The 20,666-nt window shown below is 39.6% G+C and overlaps 1 protein-coding gene across 4 annotated transcripts; it reads right to left on the bottom strand.

Annotated features, from left to right (window-relative positions):
* Positions 1-314: 314 nt before the first annotated feature.
* On the bottom strand, positions 315-15,814 carry ndnfl (neuron-derived neurotrophic factor, like). Of its 4 annotated transcripts, none has more exons than XM_047350744.1 (5): positions 15,500-15,814; positions 13,682-13,780; positions 12,974-13,216; positions 7,223-7,347; positions 315-2,436 (listed from the first exon to the last, which is right to left on the bottom strand). In XM_047350744.1, exons 3-5 carry the CDS (start codon positions 13,141-13,143, stop codon positions 986-988), a joined length of 1,746 nt encoding a protein of 581 aa, XP_047206700.1. In that variant the 5' UTR covers positions 13,144-13,216; positions 13,682-13,780; positions 15,500-15,814; the 3' UTR covers positions 315-985. The 4 variants fall into 4 exon arrangements, with proteins under 4 accessions (XP_047206700.1, XP_047206697.1, XP_047206699.1 ...); XM_047350741.1 differs by having other exon boundaries at positions 12,974-13,230; positions 15,500-15,813; XM_047350743.1 differs by lacking the exon at positions 13,682-13,780.
* Between the last annotated feature and the right edge of the window lie 4,852 nt (positions 15,815-20,666).

Raw genomic sequence — 20,666 nt, 5'->3', positions numbered from 1 at the left:
AATATTTTCATTATGAGAAAATGATTCTGCAATAAAACCTGAATTTATTTTAAAGGCTTTTGACACCACTTTACCACAGCTGAAAATAAATGTGTTCAGGACTATACACTCACCATACCTTGTCAGAATGCTGCATCTAAAACAGAGTATTTATATGCTTAGTCTCTCTTAATGTGTATTTGTTCTCACCAATTACAATCATTCCAAACTGCACTGGCCAGAACAGAGTAGGTTAAAGTTAAAAGCTAACTTGAGCTGTTTGACGACAGATTTCAGATTCTGGGGTACATACACAATAATCCATTTCTCAGGAATATACACATACCTTATTATTTATTGATGACTTTGAAGCAGCACAATAATACATCAACGACAATGAGGCAAGTCACTAGATATTTCACACTGCTTCATGCAAAAGCAGAACACAAAGACAAACACAGACTTTGAATTTAGCATCTTCAGATCGGTTCCACCTGTGTTTATTAGCCTGTACAATATGCAGCTCTGGAGATACATGCTGCAAATCCCTCTGTCTCAGATCTTTTCTCATTATTGCCCCATCTGCTTCTGTTGCATTTTTGGCACAGTCTACTTTGTAGTTTTCATAATGACTTTGTGTCATCGCAAACCTTGCCCATCCCTCGTACTTGGACACAGAAAAAAAGCACTTGAATGACTGGCATGTCATTATGATGGTCAAAAACAAGGATCAAAATGACAAGAGCACAAACGTTGTTTTGAAAATGTTAAAACTTTTGCTGGTGTGTACATCCTTCCTAAGTCCTTGCCATCTACTTGCACTGATAAAGTGGAGTTTGAATGTGACCACTGTGTTTCAAGAGAACATTTCCTTATTTTTGCAAAATGTCTCTCGAAAACAATCAAAAGGCTTTGAGCTCTTGGTCTGTCTTCACAGTGTGTCCGTGGCTGATGCACTTTCCCATATACCGGGACAACTTGTAAGCTTCCTCTAGGGGGCGGCTGCTCAGCATTCCTTTCTGGTCTTTAACATCTTGCTGACATACTTGATGGGGATCCCCCAGCGTCTCATTAGATAGACATCAAACACATAGGCCATTCCTGGCTCCAGGCCCCCGATCACAGCTGTAGTTACGGCCCGTCGAGGATTCAGCTCTTGGAAATACTTGCAGAGAACCCTTTCAGTGTCAGAGCGAGACTCTGGGCCCAGACAGGGCGCATTCAGAGCTGATGCTCCCCCAGCCTCTTCATCAAAGCTACTCAGCTTTCTGCGGTACACACAGTACAGGCTTCTTTCCTCTGTTCCCATCCAGGCCAGGGTGACACTGTTGCAACCACGCAGCCGGTTGAAAGATTTTATCTGCAAGGTCGAGGGCAGAGATGGGACCCCTCTGCGGTGGAAAGCTGATGAAACTTGCATTTTGACTGAAGCTTTCAAACTTTCTAGTCGAGCTGCATCTGTAAGCGAACTTACCTGGCTAGTGGTAGTTCCTTCTTGTTGAAAGTGGATAAGATAGGAAGGACTTCCTTGAAGCCAAATGTGGATTAAATCGGTTCCCACTCCCTGAGAGTTCAAAACCTGTCCCTTACTAGACACAGTTACCTTTATCTTTTCACCTCCACCACAGCTTTGCAAGGTGAGGAGGCCACTTTGCTTCCATCCCCTAGGATGGAAACTGAAGAGCTGCTGCGAGTTTGAGCCCGAGTCCTGAAAGGACACCCACCTTAGCTCTCCTTCTCTTAGAGGTACGACTGCAGCTCGAGCTTCCTCATGCGTCCTCGCAAATGCCCCCTTGTATGCTGCACTGGTCCTATTCACCTTATCTATCACAAAAACATCAAAGTAGTATGAAGTGTCAGGCAGCAGCTCAGAGACAGTGCAAACGTTCTCTGTCCCCTGACACGCGCACTGAAGATCATTGAAATCTTCTCCAAGAGAGGAGGGCAGACTTGGGATTTCAGGATAACTGTCCCACTGCTCCCACCACCAATCTTTTAAAATTGGCCATGGTGTCGCTTGTCTCTTTTTCTCCTTCTTGCCTTGATTCTGATCTTTCTCTCTTTGCTTCCTTTCTTTCGCTGCACAAAGGCTGGGGTAGTTTTGCAGAGAGTTAATGAGGACGCAGTAATCGTAACTGTTTTTTGCCTTTGGGAGGCTTGTTATGGAGGCACTGGGCACCCAGCTGAGGGTGACACTGGTCATACCGACACCTAATGTCTGAACTTGCGGGTCAGCTGGCATTAGAGGGAAGATGCCTAAGGGCCCTGGACCTTCATGGAGGAACACTGTAGCTCTAGATGTTTGCTGTTTTGAACGCAGCCTCAGGATGTAGACAGAAGCATGGGGGTGGGGAGGGCCATTGTAGGTGTCTGCTGTATCACCGGTGAAGCTGTGGATTTTCTCTTCTGTGCCAGGACCTCGCCACCACACCTCAGGCGTGCTTTTCTTGGTGATCCCTGAGAGGAAAGAACATAAGTATTTAATTCTACATTGAAGTCCAACTTCAAATACATATTTTGCTTAAGTCTAGCATCACCTGACTTAACTGTTCCTATGTTTACTAAATGTTTAATACTAGTAAGAATTTTAAGGAAAAAAAAATCATGAATTAGCTGCCCCTTCTCTACACATCCCTGACAATTTCTGGAAGTATTACAGAATCCATCCATGTTAAAAAAAAATGTTTGCAACATTAGCTCCATAGCTCTTGAAAGTACAACCGTACTATATACCTACAGTGCTTTGGAAAAGTTCACTCCTCAATATTTTTTCACATTTTGTCACATTACAACCACATACTGTATGTATTGTATTGGAATTTAGGTCATATGAAAGTAGTGCATAGTTGTGAAGCAAAAGGCAACAGGAATGTGGGGTTCAACATTTTTTATGGATGAAATATAAACAAATGGGGCAATGGGTGTTTCTCTAAGTTTGCACATGTAGGGTCTGAAAATGTACCCAATGTTTTATGCAAATTAACTTGCACATCAGTTTCCAAGTCAGTCAGTCATTTTCTACCGCTTATTCCATAGTGGGTCACGGGGGAGCTGGTGCCTATCTCCAGCAGTCTATGGGCAAGAGGCAGGGTACACCCTGGACAGGTCACCAGTCCATTGCAGGGCAACACACATACAACCCTGCACATTCATACACCTAAGGGCAATTTAGAGTTACCAATTAACCTAACAGGCATGTCTTTGGGCCATTCTAACACATTATTAAGCTTTTATTAAAGCTATTCCTGCCCAAGTCTCTGTGCAGGTTTGGACAGGTTTTTTTTTATCATTAATAGCCTCTATCCCCATACTGCTCCCATTAACTCTGAGCAGCTTCTCTGTCACTGCACAAGCAAAGCACACAGGACAATACTTCATATTTCACAGTGGTGTGTTCAGGTTGATGCTCAGTGTTAATTTTCTGCCACACATGGTGTTTTGCATGCAGAACAAAAAGTTTAATGTTGGTCTTTTCTTAGCAGAGCACCTACTTCCACATGTGTGCTATGTCCCCTGCAGACCTTATGGCAAGCTGCAAATATGACATCTTATGTCTTCCTTTTAACAGTTGCTTTCTTCCTGCTTCTCTACTGCAGAGTCTGATGCAGTGTCAAGATGTGTGCCATGCATGATTTTCCCGCCAAAAGATTCTCCTACCTGAGCTGTGGATCTCAGGTTGCTCTTCCAGGATAACCTTTTGTGCCTTGGCTGCTTTTCTAAAAATTACTCTTTTATTGAGGTATTTCATTGTAAAGTGAGCTGGATACAAATACATGGCATTCTGTTCAGACTTTTACTGATAAAAAAACTGTTGAAAACCATCTATAATTATCCCTGCCACTTCATTGTGCTATTTTGTGTTAATCTTTTGTATAAAATCTCAACAAAAACAAGAGCATTTGTGGTTGTAATATACAGTGGCCCAGAGCGTTTCACAAAATACAAAAACCACAGCACAACAACAAATGCTACAATACAACAAGAGCTATGTCATTGAACCTTCTGGGCCACCGTAAGCCACACAATAACAGTCATTAGAGAGCTTCCGCCAAAATCCATGATGTTCTTTAAAAAAATTCTTCCTATTTCTATTTCAGGCTTTTGAAACATGTATGTTTGCTCTTGTCTCCATCCAGTCACTTCATAAAGGCTTTAGCCACTGGCATGTATTTCATGCTTTGACTCAGAATTTGGCTATGTTATGGGTCTTCTGTCACCAAATATTTTCTATTACCTGAAGAACTTTGTTTTTTTTTTGATACAGATCTGTCAAGTGTGTAGAAGGAAGGCTACAGTTCTTAAAAAACAACCTTTATTAGTTATTATAACGATGTAACATACAACAGTATAAAGCTTTTTGGTAAAAACTCTCACATAAAATATGTTTTAAGTCTTGTAATATTCAGACATTTCCCTTGGTCTGGCGATTGGGGTGGAGAAGCTAGCTCTGGGTCAATTAGCCCCGTTGTCTATTTGTTCCTATGTTTTGTACTTATGTTTTGTATGTATGTCTTGTTATTTCCTCCTCAGCTACTTTCCTTTTGCACGTGAAAATAAACCATTTACTACCCATCTTTTCAAACCTAGTTAGATTATTTTTAGTGCAGTCACTTTTCTTTACCAGGGACTATAGGTAGATTAGAAATGGACAATTATCATATTGTGTATCAAGGTAAGAATTGTATTTTATTTAATCATACACTGTAATTAATGATGTTCACAAACCTGAAAACGGAGAGCGTTGTGGGTGTTATCACTTTTACTATTTTTTTTTTGCTGGTCAATACAAATCCCAAAAATTCTGTTTCAGAAATCACCAAACTGCAAAAATACAAAGTTTCAAAAGAGCAAAATGACCAGCACGTACACCAAAATGATAAGAGAGTGCTCTGAAACTAATACTAATATCTTGGAACAAATATCACTGTGATAACATTATTGGTAATTGAAATGGCAAAAGTACAAAAACGCATGGGGTGAAATGAATAGCACCTGTAGAACCAGAAATATGTCATATTTGCGTACTTTTACCTTAAAAGAAGTCTAAATAGTCTTTTAAATTTGTGATTTATCTTAGCAGCTAGTGGCTATTTGCAGCTCTTAAGCGAATAGTTAAGCATTTTGTTACTGAATGGCTGTTGGTGTGAGAGTTTCAAGATGATTTGTTTAAGAAAAACAAAAACAAATCTGTTTAGCAGCTTTACACATAAAACCATGCTAGGCTACCTGTTTCCTTCACCTTTTTCCCCTGTATGCATGGCTAAGCTAATCACCCCTTCTATGTTTCAAAGAAATGTGACATCTAAAACCATTTAAAATACACCCAGTTGTGTATATCTGCTACAATTTAGCAGTAAGCTTATATATGTCAAATACATTTGCATTTCTCCTGTCCAGGGTGTACCCCGCCTCTCGCCCATAGACTGCTGGAGATAGGCACCAGCTCCCCCGCGACCCACTATGGTAGAAAATGACTGACTGACTGACATTTGCATTTCTACTGATAAAAGTCAGTAGAAATGACCATTTCTAAGGCAAAGGTGTCTAAACACATGAGAGATTGTTGCAATAGGGTAGACCAGGTATAGTTGGAAAAGGGCCACTTCATAAACTTCATAAATTGTATGCATAGCAAGTCTTATCTATGATTTGTTTGCTAGCACATGTGTATTAGCATCCTATTGACTGTGAATCTAAACCAACATGTTTCTCTCATATCCAAAGAAATTGAAGTTTACTTTGTTCCTTCCACATCAAATAGCTTATTTTCTTTTCATGACTATGATATAGGTTGTATTGTGCATGATATTAAACTGAAATCTGTGCCGTACAAATATAGACACTGCGTCATACAAGATCATTTTAAGCTATTGCATCTTGTTTACCATGAGGAAGATGAATTTGCTTATTTTTTGTTGTTGCTGTTGGATTGCCTCTTATTACCCATTTCATCTGTGATGTTAAGGTGTTTGTACCCAAAGGTTGGTTTTTAAAGAGAATGCAATTCAATCATTTACTGCGTACATACCCTACTTATTTTATAAAAGCATACGTTTAGCTGCAAACCCTCTTCAAATTGTAAAAACAACCCATAACCTAGATGTAGAAAAACTCCTCTGTACCTAATTGATGAACACAAGAATGAAATGCCACTTCAAATATTATTGCCTTTTATTCAGACAAAAGTGTTTTTGTTTTGGACTGTGCAAGCTCTTCATCTGAAAGATGCAATGAACAAACAGGCAAACGCACAAAAATAGCAAACAACACCACTTGTTTTCTCAGTTCATGTCTCCTGGAGCTGAAACATCCCTCCTCAGTTGAGACCAAATGTTACAGAATCAAAGTGAATAATTCACGCTGGCGATGAAGACCCACAAGCTCACAGTGTGAATGATTTATGTGTCATTTTAGAAGTTCATAATGTAATTTTTGCATGTGGAAAACCTTGTTCAGGTAACCTGGATAGATGCAAATGAAGCATGTTGTTTTGTTCAACAATCTTTGCCTGTTTAGTTCCTAAAGACAAGTTAATTTTGATTTATTTTGAATTCCTTGATTGCTGATCTAATCCAATGTAAAATTCTGCTGTGTACTTTCCTTTGAGTTTATTTAACCAGTTTGCTTTGCAGAATCTTGCAGCATTGCAGAGCCCAATGGTATTTCCTTGCTTTAGCAGTAGATTAATCAAAACAAATTATAGCCATTTTCAGTGTATGTTTTATGATACCTTAAAAATACCAACCCTGGAGTAAAATATACAACAAAGTGACACCCAGATATGATCATACAATCACTGCCCCTGTCTGTCTTTGAAAGATTGGATAGCACACACTGCATAGAATATACACATTTACTCTCATTTTCAACTTGAACAAATGGGCAGAATTTGCTGATAAGAGCCTAACTGGAAACAAATTTTAGGAGACAATCACGTTTTAAATCACACAGAAATACCCTGCCTGCTGCAAAAAATGACTGTGATATAGTAGGAGCAGTAAACAAAAGCCAGGATGTGAAAAAAGTCACTGAAATCATCCTCATAATCCTGAAAGTAATGCCATTTACAAATTCTCCTTCCTTAAGTCACCTCTCTTCTCCAAACACAACTTAAAGAAAGATTAGCCACGCTGTTCTCCAGTAAGCCTAGAAATGGTCATGATAATATCTAATTGATCGTCTCAGCTTAGTCAGATTTCGTGATGATCTTCAGGATATGGGAAGGTGCAGTTTGTGTACTCACATTGCAGGTTTTTGAGCGGTTTGTCCTTCAGGGTCCGAGCGGCCAGACTCCATTCAATGGGGAGGGTACAGGGGCTCACAGTCACCAACATCGCAGAGGTCTTCTTCTTCAGCGTGAAATATAACCTGCGATCAGGCAGCAAAAGATACCCACAAGACCTGGGTTCATTCTTCACGGGGAATGTCAAAAGCGATAACATCTTGTTTCAATTCAGCTGCAAAGACAAGATACCTGGGGAAGGCTGTGTGCAATATTCTTTCACTTTGGTAAATGGTTTTCAGATAGGTTAGGCTGATTTCTTTTTTTATTTTTTATTAACCAAAGCATGTTTTGATGCTCCAAACTTTTCAAGATTTTCCTTTTGTATTGTTTCCATTTTCCTGCATGCAACGTAGTCATTACTCTGCAGATCATGAGGTGTAGACTGAGTATCAGAAATAGTCATAAATAGCCATCTCAACTAATAAATTCACCAGCAACCAGAATGCTTTTTTATTTATGTTGATGTTACTTAAAAACAAAGCCATACTGTATAATTAATGTACAGTTAGTTTGGCTTGAAAATCTATAACTGTGTCAGTGATTTCTAATAAATATTTATTCTCCTTAAGCAGAAACACAGTTACTTATGATCTCGTGCAGATGGTGGTTATTTCCAAACAGATGTGTGACAATGTCATTTTCAAGGGCACTTAGTTGCTTATTTAACAGTGATTAATTTCCCAAATCAGTGTTTCGAATCAGACTTCAGCACACGGGGAGACATCATTTTCAGCTTCCAGCTTTCAGAAAGCAAAGCAGGAGCTCTGTTATGAAGCGTTCAGACCAAATTAGCTCTGCTTCTGTGTGGTTTCACTTACATAAAGATGGATGGTTGTCGACATGTGTCTAGAGCAGGACAGACAGATTTTATTTGTATTTTCTTTAATAAAACAAGAGAAGAAAAACTTGTCTTTTTTAAGCCAGTTAGGGTGAAGATCTTAAAAGCAAATTGTATTCAAGAGGGGTTCATTTTAAATTTGAGATCGTAGGGAAATGAAATTCACATTACATTTGGATCATTTAATAAAACCGTTATCATGTAAAAGGTGCCCAAACCTTTGAGGTCCAGCTTGACTCAGCATTTACTTAGCTAATATTTTGTACTATGAATTAAATATTTTTGGGCTCAAGGATAATGCTCTGATAAAATCTTTTCAAGAATCCAACTACTTTCCTATATTATATAAACTGAAAGGCATGATATGCAAATTCAGTGATCAACACCAAGCCTGAGTTTACACAGATTTAACACTAAATGTATCTCTATTTACTGTGTACTATTTAAGTGTATATTATCTTTTTGTAAACTTTTATTTTCATTTTCATTTAGTTTTTTTGTTGCCCTGTTCATTGCCTATTTTTAAAATCACATTAAATAAATACATATATAAAGTTTTTGTGTCTTCAGGAGCCTTTGTTTTCATTATTATCATTCTATCTCTATGGAGAAAGCTAAACTATTCTGGCAGTGTAGTATTGCATCTCGAGAGGCAGAGGGTTATGTTCCTCAGTCGTAATTTGTGTAAAACAGTAAGTGACTTTATATAAATGAGAAGCTTCCTGTTAGAGCATCCCACTACTCCATACTGAAAACATACCAGGCCGACTCGGCTGCTACATAGCTTATTTCTAGCCCCAAGTGATTTCTGACTTGCATTTTATTGAGTAATTTTTATTTAGCAAAAAACAGGAAAGGTTTCAGAATGTTGACATTGAGTGAGATTTTGAGGAAAATAACCTGTGAGTAAAAGTATTCACTCAATCTTTGTGTCCATTTGCTGCCCTTAAGGAACACCACGTTTATTATATTCTGCAGCACTGACCTGTGTACATGAAACTTCCAGTCAACGGATATTAGTGTTAGCACATACTGTATGTAGTGCAGACTGAAAGACCTTTTTGATCTGATATGGTAAACTCTGATTTCACGTTGAATCTATATGTCATGTTTGGTGGATTTTGTGTTTTTAGCAAGTTTATATGTTCTTCTGTTTTGATTGACATGGGTTTTATGTAATGGTTGATTTGTGCCTGGTGTTTAATGTTCCTTTTTGTGTGTCTTCATTTTGGTACCTGGTTTGTTTCATATATTTTGGTTTTCAGGTTAGAGGTCATTGTAGGGTTATATGTGTGCCTGCCCTGTCAGTTCAACACTTCCCCAATATATTCACAGTTCTAGACTTTGCTAAAGTTAGAATTTCTCAACTTCATTCTTAAGCAGTATTTTTGCTTTGTTTGTAACTGAAGAGAGTAAAAAAAAAACTCAGCCAAGGGTCGCACACAAATTTTCAACTTCTATCAGTTTTTCTTTTTAATTTCCTCAAGTGATTGTTGGCTTTAGCACAGTCAGGAGGACAACACTAAAAAATAATTCAATAACGTGATCTCACGTTCTGTTACAAGTTAGCATTTACTAGCAGCAGGGGCATTATTGATATGGACAACATGGACAGTTGCCCAGGGCTGCATTAGGAGGGGGGCACATAAGTGTCACTTAAAAACACCTTTTACCTCTCATTATGCATCCTGAATGAGTTTTGTATTACATTTTACACATGTGCATTCAGTGAGGAGTTGTCACCTCCTTTTGTTGAACAGGCAGAACCTGTTTACTACTGACAGAGGAGGCAGGTCACATGGGGGGCTGTCAGTCAAACTAAGCCCATATTGGGTGGAGCTCAGGTAAACCTTTAGATGTTCTCTCTGCCTTTAACTAGTGGTGTGCAATTATTAATTTGCAAATTCTATTTATTAGTTAATATTTATTTTGTAATGAATTTTCTTTTAATGTTTTGACTGTTTTATCCCCCAGATTGTTTTTCAGTTGTGTTTATTATCATTTATTTAAAATTACAGCCTATATTTAAATACTTTAGTTTGAGAAAAGATTTGACATATCAAAAAAGTTTTCTGCTGCAGTTCACTAATCCTCTAGTACATTGTTTGTTCAAACTCAATGAATATACAGGGGTTGGACAATGAAACTGAAACACCTGTCATTTAGTGTGGGAGGTTTCATGGCTAAATTGGACCAGCCTGGTAGCCAGTCTTCATTGATTGCACATTGCACCAGTAAGAGCAGAGTGTGAAGGTTCAATTAGCAGGGTAAGAGCACAGTTTTGCTCAAAATATTGAAATGCACACAACATTATGGGTGACATACCAGAGTTCAAAAGAGGACAAATTGTTGGTGCACGTCTTGCTGGCATATCTGTGACCAAGACAGCAAGTCATTGTGATGTATCAAGAGCCACGGTATCCAGGGTAATGTCAGCATACCACCAAGAAGGACGAACCACATCCAACAGGATTAACTGTGGACGCAAGAGGAAGCTGTCTGAAAGGGATGTTCGGGTGCTAACCCAGATTGTATCCAAAAAACATAAAACCACGGCTGCCCAAATCACGGCAGAATTAAATGTCCACCTCAACTCTCCTGTTTCCACCAGAACTGTCCGTCGGGAGCTCCACAGGCTCAATATACACTACCGGGCTGCTATAGCCAAACCTTTGGTCACTCATGCCAATGCCAAACGTCTGTTTCAATGGTGTAAGGAGCGCACATCTTGGGCTGTGGACAAGGTGAAACATGTATTGTTCTCTGATGAGTCCACCTTTACTGTTTTCCCCACATCCGGGAGAGTTACCGTGTGGAGAAGCCCCAAAGACGCGTACCACCCAGACTGTTGCATGCCCAGAGTGAAGCATGGAGGTGGATCAGTGATGGTTTGGGCTGCCATATCATGGCATTCCCTTGGCCCAATACTTGTGCAAGATGGGCGCGTCACTGCCAAGGACTACCAAACCATTCTTGAGGACCATGTGCATTCAATGGTTCAAACATTGTATCCTGAAGGCGGTGCCGTGTATCAGGATGACAATGCACCAATACACACAGCAAGACTGGTGAAAGATTGGTTTGATGAACATGAAAGTGAAGTTGAACATCTCCCATGGCCTGCACAGTCACCAGATCTAAATATTATTGAGCCACTTTGGGGTGTTTTGGAGGAGCGAGTCAGGAAACGTTTTCCTCCACCAGTATCACGTAGTGACCTGGCCACTATCCTGCAAGAAGAATGGCTTAAAATCCCTCTGACCTCTGTGCAGGACTTGTATATGTCATTCCCAAGACAAATAGACGCTGTATTGGCCGCAAAAGGAGGCCCTTCACCATACTAATAAATTATTGTGGTCTAAAACCAGGTGTTTCAGTTTCATTGTCCAACCCCTGTATATATATATATATATGTTTTTTTTTTTTTTATTGAGATTTCAATAGTGACAAAAATTACTGATTAGAATTTTTTACATATTCAAGCCTGCTGGACGCCTTCCTCGGGAGATGTTCCAGGCATGTCCCACCGGGAGGAGGCCCACTGGAGGGACTATGTCTCTCGGCTGGCCTGGGAACGCCTTAGGCTCCACCTGGAGGAGCTAGAGGAGGTGTCTGGGGAGAGGGACGTCTGGGCGTCTCTGCTGAGTCTGCTGCCCCCGCGACCCGGTCCCGGATAAGCGGAAGACAACGAGTACATATTCAAGCAGCCTTAGCTGCAACTCATCAGTCTGCTCCAAGTCCGCCAAGAGCCGGGGTCCCCAAGCCCCCGGACTCTGGTCCAAATATGGACCCAGAGAGTGTTTTGTCCGGAATGCAAAGCATTTTCTCTTTTACTATTTAAATATAGACCCTTTTCTCCTGCTGGCTGCTGCGTCTGACTTTTGAACAGGCATGCGGACAGCTATGTGGGTCAGCAACATTCGTGTCCACACTCCAAGCCAGCTGGGGGCGGTTAATGCAACACATCGTTGTATGTCAGCCCTCAGAAAACGACAAAGAAGAAGCTATGCGGGGTCCTTGAATGCGGATTGCTAATGCCCCTTTCCCATTGGCTCGTTTGAGGCGGCACTGCTCCGCTCCTTTATGTTTTTGCACTACTTGGTAGGGAACCAGTTGTGTTTCCACCTACCCCACTGACGGCTAGAGCTATGGCGGCTTTTAAGTCGCACATTTAAAGATGAATGGACACAAGCCATTCAAAGTGCGTTAAATATAGGCACTTAAATTGGATTGTACTTCTCTGTCCAGCAGATGATTTCATGGACATGTGAATAATTAGTAGTTAAAAAACAAAAATTCTAGTTTTAATTAAATGTTAAATAAAAATGAAATAAATATATATATTTGTATTTTGTCAGGTAGCCTCTGCCATGGTATTTTTCTGCAGAAACAAGGATGTTGTTTAACTGAAAAACGATAAGAAACTTTACTATTATTTTTAAATGTGCAGATAATTAATATCTACAAAAAATTCCCCTGGAAAGGCATTGTGTTTTTAAACTAGAATGTTTTCAATTTTCAATTGTCTGTTTCAGTAAAAGGGTCAACTGGAAATACATGTCTAGTGGCAGAACCTAAAAACCTTGCCAACACATCTAGCTTTCTCTAGTTCATCATGGGAATTTAGATGAGTAGCAGATAAAACTCCTATAGCAAGCCATTGCTTCAAGAATAAGGTAAAGCCAATAGTTGTTTTCTGTTTTTAAATTTAAATAATGGAAACCTTGGTAAAAGTTCTTTCAGCTCATGTTTTGCCAGTCTTTGATTAAACCAAACCCACACCCGATCTGGTGTTGTTTTGAACACCGAGCTAAAGTTTATAGATTGATTTCAGTTTCCATTTCCTTTTTAATTTGCATTGTGTTTGTTACCTTCGAGTTCGCCCTTTAGGAAGAGTTACTGAGGTGATCTTTCCTTCTGGTAACCATGTAGCTGGGCGAAGTGGCACCTCATTCTCCAGTGCCAGCACCGAGTGAACCTGGGGCAACAAAGAGCCCCAAACCAGCATCACAGTTGCGCAGAGACACCAGGAGAGTGCCATCGCTGCTTCTCCTTCTCCTCTTCGACCCTTCGTATTTTCTCACCGCATGTGTCGTGGATAAATCTCCCAGGCTCTGAAAATGTACAGCTGAAAGGTCAGGAGCATCAGTCAGAACCCATCACCAAGAAACACACACAGCAATGCATGTAGTTGAACTTCTATGCTACCATTTAGTCAGACCCTAAAGAGCTGCACTGGCTGAAAATTCACTAATATGATGAAACATCCCATCCTGTTCACACAGAATTATTCATGTCGGGATTCAGAAATTGCTGTGCTTTATTACTCTTGGAAATGTGTGTAGCACAGCTTGACACTCGCCGTAAAAAAATCATCTCACCACTTCTCAAAGTGTGAAGTGGGTATCTAATACGGCTCAGAAGTTGGTGCCTTTATAGCTCTGTTTCTATTTTTAGTCGGTGGATTCAGATCAGGTCTACTCTGCAAACTTCTTTCATTATGGGCATCAGGAGACATACGAAAACACAACCAGGGGATGCTTTGATGACTTTTATTTAGTTTTCTTTGTTTTACTCACCTTCTATTAGTGTTTCACTCTTCTTTTGTATATATACTGACGTGGGTATGTGGTTCAGAGATGGTAGATAATTGCAGGTCTCAGTGTATTTTCTTTTCTCTGAAAAAGCACATTTGTTCAAAGTCATGCAGTCTTCACAGAACACCCTCCCTGCCTTCACCTAACAAGGTGTATTATGTCAGTGCGTTGCCCCCCCATAGATCGTGTGGAATCACGAAGGCAGCTACAGAAGGCACATCAGAGGCTTCTGGGCCCCAGGACGCTTCGGCATTCTAACTCACAAAACAGTCGCACTGCTAGCAAGTCGCTCAGAAGCGGCTTGCTCATTATTTCACAGAAAGAAGGGAGTGAACGACCCATAAAGCTTTAACTGAGAGAGAGACGCAGAGGAAGGGGGGAGGGGGGGGGGGGACTGGGAGGCTGAGGGAGGGATGTGGAAATGGGGAACAAGTAGAGGATGTTGGCGTAATTAGAGAGAAGAATACAGACACGGTCAAAGTGGAGGAAAGTGACACTGAGAATAGTATAATGCAACAGCCAGGCAGTGTAGCAGACATATGAAGCCCACTGGTGTTTCCTTGAGCCCCAGTGCCAAATGTCCTGTGCGCCACACACCACCAGACGGCTTCACAACCTTGCAGCCCCTCCCACACACTCCCCCTCATTCAATCTTGATAAAGATGAAGATGCAGAAAAGGCTTTGCCGGGGCCCGTTTCTTCAAAACGCGCCTGCTGATAAAATATGCATATGGCTTCTCGGCAAATTATGGCCAACTGAATTTTCATAAGGGTAAAAAAACGAAAGAAAAGTCTGTTTTTTTTTTTTGCTTTAAGAGAGGGAGCTTAGTAAACTTAACTACCACCCTCTATAAATAAATACACACTCCACTTTAAACATAGGCGCTCCTGACGGTGCTTTGATGGTTCTGCTCACTCACAGCTCAGCTCTTTTTTTTTCCTCAGTTCCCCTCTCTCCATTATTTTTATCCCAGACTCTCAAATGACTGATTTTATTCTGGATACTGTTTGGGTTTTAATTAACTCACTCTGCTCTGTTTGGCCCCCTGAACCAGTGGCTTTCTTTTTCTGTCTGCTTTTCCCCCTTCTTGTTTATTTGGAAGTTGATGCAGGCTCAGTTTCACAGGGAGAGATTTATCTGTCTGCACAATGTATTAGTGATCTTCTATCTTCCTGGACTCCAGCGGGACCATCTGCCTTCTGTTATCTGTGAGCAGGGACAGATTAAATGGCATGGGGTGGTCTCTGCAGGATCCGTTGTTCTCCCCCCATCACCGCAACCTCAACAAAACTATAGCGGGCAAAAGAACTGGCCTTTGATTCACTGTGGGGGTTGACGAGATGATGGCGAGGAAACAAGCAATGACCATGGAACTTGATAGGATTTCACGGCTGATTTTCTACCTCGCTGCAAGCATGTTTGAATAAATGAATCCTATTATTCTTTGTGCTCACTTTTTATATCTGCACATCTTATTATGCTTGTTACTTTTCCAAACTTTTACATAGCATTAATACATGTTTGATATGATATTTGCAGACAAACAGACTCATACAACCTTTAAATGACCTCACACTGTGAATCTGTCCAGATAAACATATTGCTATATATTAAAAGTGCCTTTTATCATTTTCAGTGATTTTATGCATCATCAAGGAACCACAGACACTCTTTCTCCAACACATAAATAACTGGTTGAAAAAAACAAGTTCCTAAACAACTTGCCCAATGGAAATCTGAGAAGCTGAACATGCACATTCTGCACAGACAATGTACATGCATGCATTCATCCCCCTTACCTTCTCTCAGCTCTCGCTCTCCCTCTGTGGTGCAGGGAGTAAGGGATGGGATCAAATGAGAGACAGAGAGAGGATGGAGGAGGAGAGGGGTGGGGATGAGAGCCGGTTGCGAGGAGAGGAGGAGCAACAGCAGGTTGTTGTCGGGGGAGTTCCACTGACTCCTTCTCCCGTGAGGCTCTTGGTCGCTGCTATAGTTCAGAAGGTGTCTCTTCCCAGCTCAGGTGTCCCTTCAGGGCTGTCCTGAAGGGACATCCTGCACTTTCTCTCCTCACCCTTTCACTCTTAGTTAAATGCTGTGTGAATGTCACCCGGTCGGCAAGGCCTCCATCCTCCCTGCCTCTTCCCTCCCTCTTGATGTTTTTCCACTTGTTCCCACCTCCTCCTGTTTGTGAACACAGCTCACTTGCAATTCAAATGGGCTTCATGTGTGACTGTGTGTGTTTGTGTATCTGAAAATGTGCAATCTGAGTGAGCGAGGGAAAAGTGGACGAGTTTGTGGGGGCTGATGTTGAGGTCGGTGAATGGGGGTTGGTGATGAGAAGACAGGGAGAGGAAATAGTTTCAGCAGCATTAAGGAATATCTTGTTGATGTGAACATTAAGTGGCTTTTTGTTGTTATTCAATGCCCTGCTGATGCCTGACTACTGAAGATTTTCTAAAAGATTCTCATTGAACCAAATAAGTGACGTGTGTTGAAACAACACAAATGAACAATGAAAATAAGAAACAGCCCAGACTCAAACTTAAGAGCTACTTAGAGAGGTCAATTAACATAGCATCTTCTGCGATGGAGGAAGAAAACCTAAGTTTCTAGAGAGAGGCCACACATGCATAGGATGAACATTTAAACTCCACACAGAATGGTCCTGGTTGGGATTTGAACTTACTGTCAACCGCTGCTCCACCATGCAGCCAGTACTTGATTTCATTTGTAAAAAGAAAGATGTTTAACTATGTATAAGTAGCTTCTGGAACTTTTAAAGATAATCTTGTAGTTTATCCAGTTATACCAGATTTAAAGTTAAATTTATTTCCTTTCAACCAAGATGTTATAATAATAATAACAATAATAATAATAATAATAATAATGTAAAAGAAGTATAAATTAAAACAATACAATTATGTATACCCTTCTGAATAATCTTTATTGGCATTACAATAACACAATTGCTGACTGACTTTTTGGCATTAGTCCACTGGTATTTTGATCATTTATCTTTCCGATGAGCTCCAAGTTGTTCGAGTTGAAAGACCTAATTCCCATCATCCTAATCTTTAGCTCAATTAACATATTCTCTAGATTCATGTCAGGAGTCTAGCTGAACCACTCCGAAACATCAATATTACCTCTGGCCAAAAGAAATATGTTGGTAAAATTAAAATTACTTTAAACCTAAATATGCAAGGGGTATGACTAAGTAAGGGTTTAATTGTCGCATCTTTAAATCCTCTAGAATCTTCTTTGCAAACATTTAATTCGACATAAAGACCTATTGAGACCATGGTTCTTTAAATAAAACGGGCGCCCACTCACACCTGACTTCCATCCAAGTAATTAAAGCCCATGACTATAATTAAACGAGGTGTTTAATCCTTCAGCTTTCAGCTTTTTTTTGTAGCAGATCTCTTTTCCGGTTGTATGTATTAAGACACGGTAAAATGTAAGATTCACAAACTTTCAAGCAATAGTTTTCTAGGTTTAGTCACATGTTTGAAATACAATTTAGGTTTGATAGTACTGCAAGTGTGTTTTTGATAAAAACAAAATGAATAACTTTTAAGCGTTTCAAAAATGTGAGTGGATTTGTATGTAGGTGTATATCTCTGGTTTTGTACTTTGAAACTGTCATGGTCTATGGATGTATTAAGATTTTGGTTTGTCATCCTAGAGCAAGGGTTGCCAGTTAAATTTCTGTGAAATCTGTAGTAGGGATAATTCATTGTTTGAGTGAGTTAAGTGAAGTTCAGACAAAAGGCTATAAAAAGGTAATGTCTGATTAGCAGCGCATAACTCTATTTGTATCTTCATTTTCTATTTATCTAGATAGGTTGAATGTGTAATGGCTTTTTTATACCGCTTTACTTTACAATCAGACAGTTGCTCTGACCAGAAATGATTTACATGTTCTGTTATCAGTATGTTTCACACAAAAAGATCATTGTTAGTGCAGTGCCTCCTACCTCCATTTCATATAATCGTCAGATTCTGTGTAAATTACCACCCAGTGCATAAGTTTATAAATAGCATTTGCATGAATTGGAGTATTTCTAAAATGCCATATAACTTTAGCCTCTAGGACCAACTAATCTGGATTAATACCAGATTAATACTAGAGCTGTGACGGTCACATACAAACCAAATCTATTGAATGCTTTTTTTCACAAACAATTGAAACCGATTCACAGTTGTGAGTTCTTTATATTTTGCTGTGCTACACAGTGATTCACATAAAAGCTCCTATTTGGGTGACTGTGGAACAATATGTAGACTAGTCGACTTGCAGTTGGAAAGTTGTGGGCTTAATTCCAGCTTGTTCCTGTCACATGTTGATATGCCTCTGGGCAAGGCACTTAAACCACTGCCTCCGGATCTGTGTATCGATGCATGAATATATGAGTGTTTGTGAGTGTGAATAGGAGTGTGTAAAGCTTGGTCAATATGACCAGAAAAGCACTATATAAATTCAGTCCATTCACCATTTGCAACTCCACTGAGTTAGATGGAGAATAGGGGGAGGAGCACAGTGCAGAGCTTGATATGCAAAATAACATTATTATTATTATATAAGTTGTCCACACTGCCTTCACATGAGTGCCTAGTATGAAACAGTCTAAGGGGGAAGATTGGACACACATTATTTAAAATGACTTATCCAAATCTTACTGTATCATTCCTCCTTGTGATTATTTCCATAATAAATGAGTTCCCCTAAACTGGCTTCTTAAAAATAAATAAATGTAAAAATGAGATGATATTTTGAACAGCTCATTGAAAGGAAATGGAAAACTAAGAAAACAACAGTTCTTGTGAAGTATAAAATGCCCTGGCCAAAATTAACTTTGTTTATGCCCATCAAAATAATTGATTTCTCTGTTCTTGTGGTGTCTATATTTGCCTTAATACTCCCCCGTGTCTCCAAATACCTGACACAAATAGGTTTTAAACTCTGGACAAGAAAGACCATCTCAAAGTTCTGCCCGATCAGAAAAAAAATTTCCTGTCCCTGCACACTTTCTCTGTTTTAAAAAGCAGACAGTATATTTTATTTCATAACATGCATTATATTTGTTGGACTTGCTTTTCTCCACTTCTTTTTGGATTACCTTCCTTGGCAGTGTTTATAGATTCTTAAAATAAGAATTTTTTTTGGTCGACATTCAGTCATCTGCGTCCTACTTCTTCAGTCCTGCCATTGGGTGTTTTTTAACCACGGACAATGAAGAGAAAGTGAAGAGAATACTCTAGCAAAATATGAAACACAGATGCTTACCAGTACCTTTACTTGAAAAGTTGGACTACAAAATGCCACATTTAATTTGTATTAATTTTGCAATGTGTTTAGTCCTTTTTCAGAAAGAATAAATTCATCTTGGTGACAAAGCGTCATATGTAGAAAAGGTAAAGGGAAAATTGCAGAGTTGTCTACACTGAAAGCTAGAGACCCAGTTAGCTTGATACTGAAAAAAAAAAAACTCAAGCAGAAAAACCAAAACCTAAAGGGTTAAAAAATAAGAGCTCCATATTTTAAAATTTGCCATGAAAAAGTTGTTATAGGTTCATAGAGGATAATTTAGCTGAAGCTGAAAGTACATCTGTTTTGCTAATGTACGAGAGCTAGCTTCTGTTGCTAGCATCGTATCTTTAATTGTTATTAATACTACATTTTATAAATAAAAACATAGAATTTCCATAATATTTTTCTTACTTGGGGTAAATTATTGTTAACTGGATATTGTTCTGAGTAATTATAGTTTTCGCTCATTTAGCTGGATTTCAGAATAAAATAGCTCATTCTGTGCAGGTAATAATAAAATCATGCACTTCTTTAATCTAATTTGTTCATATGGTAATGAACTACTAACCTACAAGGAGGAAACATTAAAACTCTGTAAACAGAGTAGGCAAATGGCCTCTGGCCCTCAACCTATAGGTCAATTGCAAATCTTGGAGGACTTGAGACATTCCTATCAGTAGCTCTCCAACCCCACCCAGCCCTCTCATCTTCACACAATGGTGGGCCTCATGTGTCTAGCTCTTTCTCCTTAGCTCTTTAATCTATATCATCAGGAAAAGAGAAAAAACTGTGAGCTAACTCCCCCTTTTCCATTTTCTGATGGGGCTTTTTCTCTCTTTCACTTCGCACTCCAGTGTAGGGCTATTGAGGTCGCTCTGAATGGGACCCACTCCACCCAGAGGGAATATTGTCTGACCGCAGACCAGAATCTGAGACACCTCCTCTCTCTCTCACTTATTCTGCCTCTTTCTCTGCCTGCACCATCACTTCAAAGAAGAATGTAAAATGTGGCACATGAGCACTATTAATAAATGTATCGCTTCAGCTGCCTTTTTTTTTGGGTGAGGACCCTTTGCTGCTGCAAAGCCACCAGACTTTCACAGTATTGCTCAGTTTTCGTGCCCTACTTTTTCAGTTTAGGAAGTTTTAAAAGTTGGCAGTCTGGCTGAGCCTGATATGACAGCTGCTTTTGAAGCCTTTTTGTTGATTAGTGTTGGATAGGTTACTGCACAGGGTGCTGGTGGTTTTGCCCCTTCCTCATTTTCTATGTTATGTTATGGTATTAAGGGTTTCGTAATTTTAGGGTATGAATAAGAGCCTGTCTTCCACTGATGTTTTTGTAGCAGCCATGCATTCATTTGTACTCATGTTGGTTGCATTTCATATCTGATTTAACAGCAGATTATTTGAAGTAAATTCTTATGCCTTTTTATAATCTACTCATACACTGTAAGATAATGTGATTATGTTACCCATGATTTAACTGTCCCAAATGGGGATCGGAACAACAATAAACTGAAACAGGGTGTTATATAAAGTTTTCAGAAAATATAAAAATATAAACTCACTTTATATGTAGACCTGTGCAATTGCTTGTTAACACAAATCGTGAAACAATCACCATGCAGCAATCTCAAGGCATCTACACAAGG

This window comes from Girardinichthys multiradiatus, chromosome 22, assembly GCF_021462225.1.
Source record: "Girardinichthys multiradiatus isolate DD_20200921_A chromosome 22, DD_fGirMul_XY1, whole genome shotgun sequence".
NCBI classification, from domain to species: Eukaryota; Metazoa; Chordata; class Actinopteri; order Cyprinodontiformes; family Goodeidae; genus Girardinichthys; species Girardinichthys multiradiatus.
This window is presented reverse-complemented; position numbering and strand designations above follow the sequence as displayed.

Coding starts and splice junctions, on each gene's coding strand:
- ndnfl (XM_047350744.1), bottom strand. CDS start 13,143: ATGGCACTCTCCTGGTGTCTCTGCGCAACTGTGATGCTGGTTTGGGGC. Junction 7,348..12,973: donor CCTAAAGGGCGAACTCGAAG/GTAACAAACACA, acceptor GCCTGATCGCAG/GTTATATTTCACGCTGAAGA. Junction 2,437..7,222: donor ACCGCTCAAAAACCTGCAAT/GTGAGTACACAA, acceptor CTTTCCTCTCAG/GGATCACCAAGAAAAGCACG.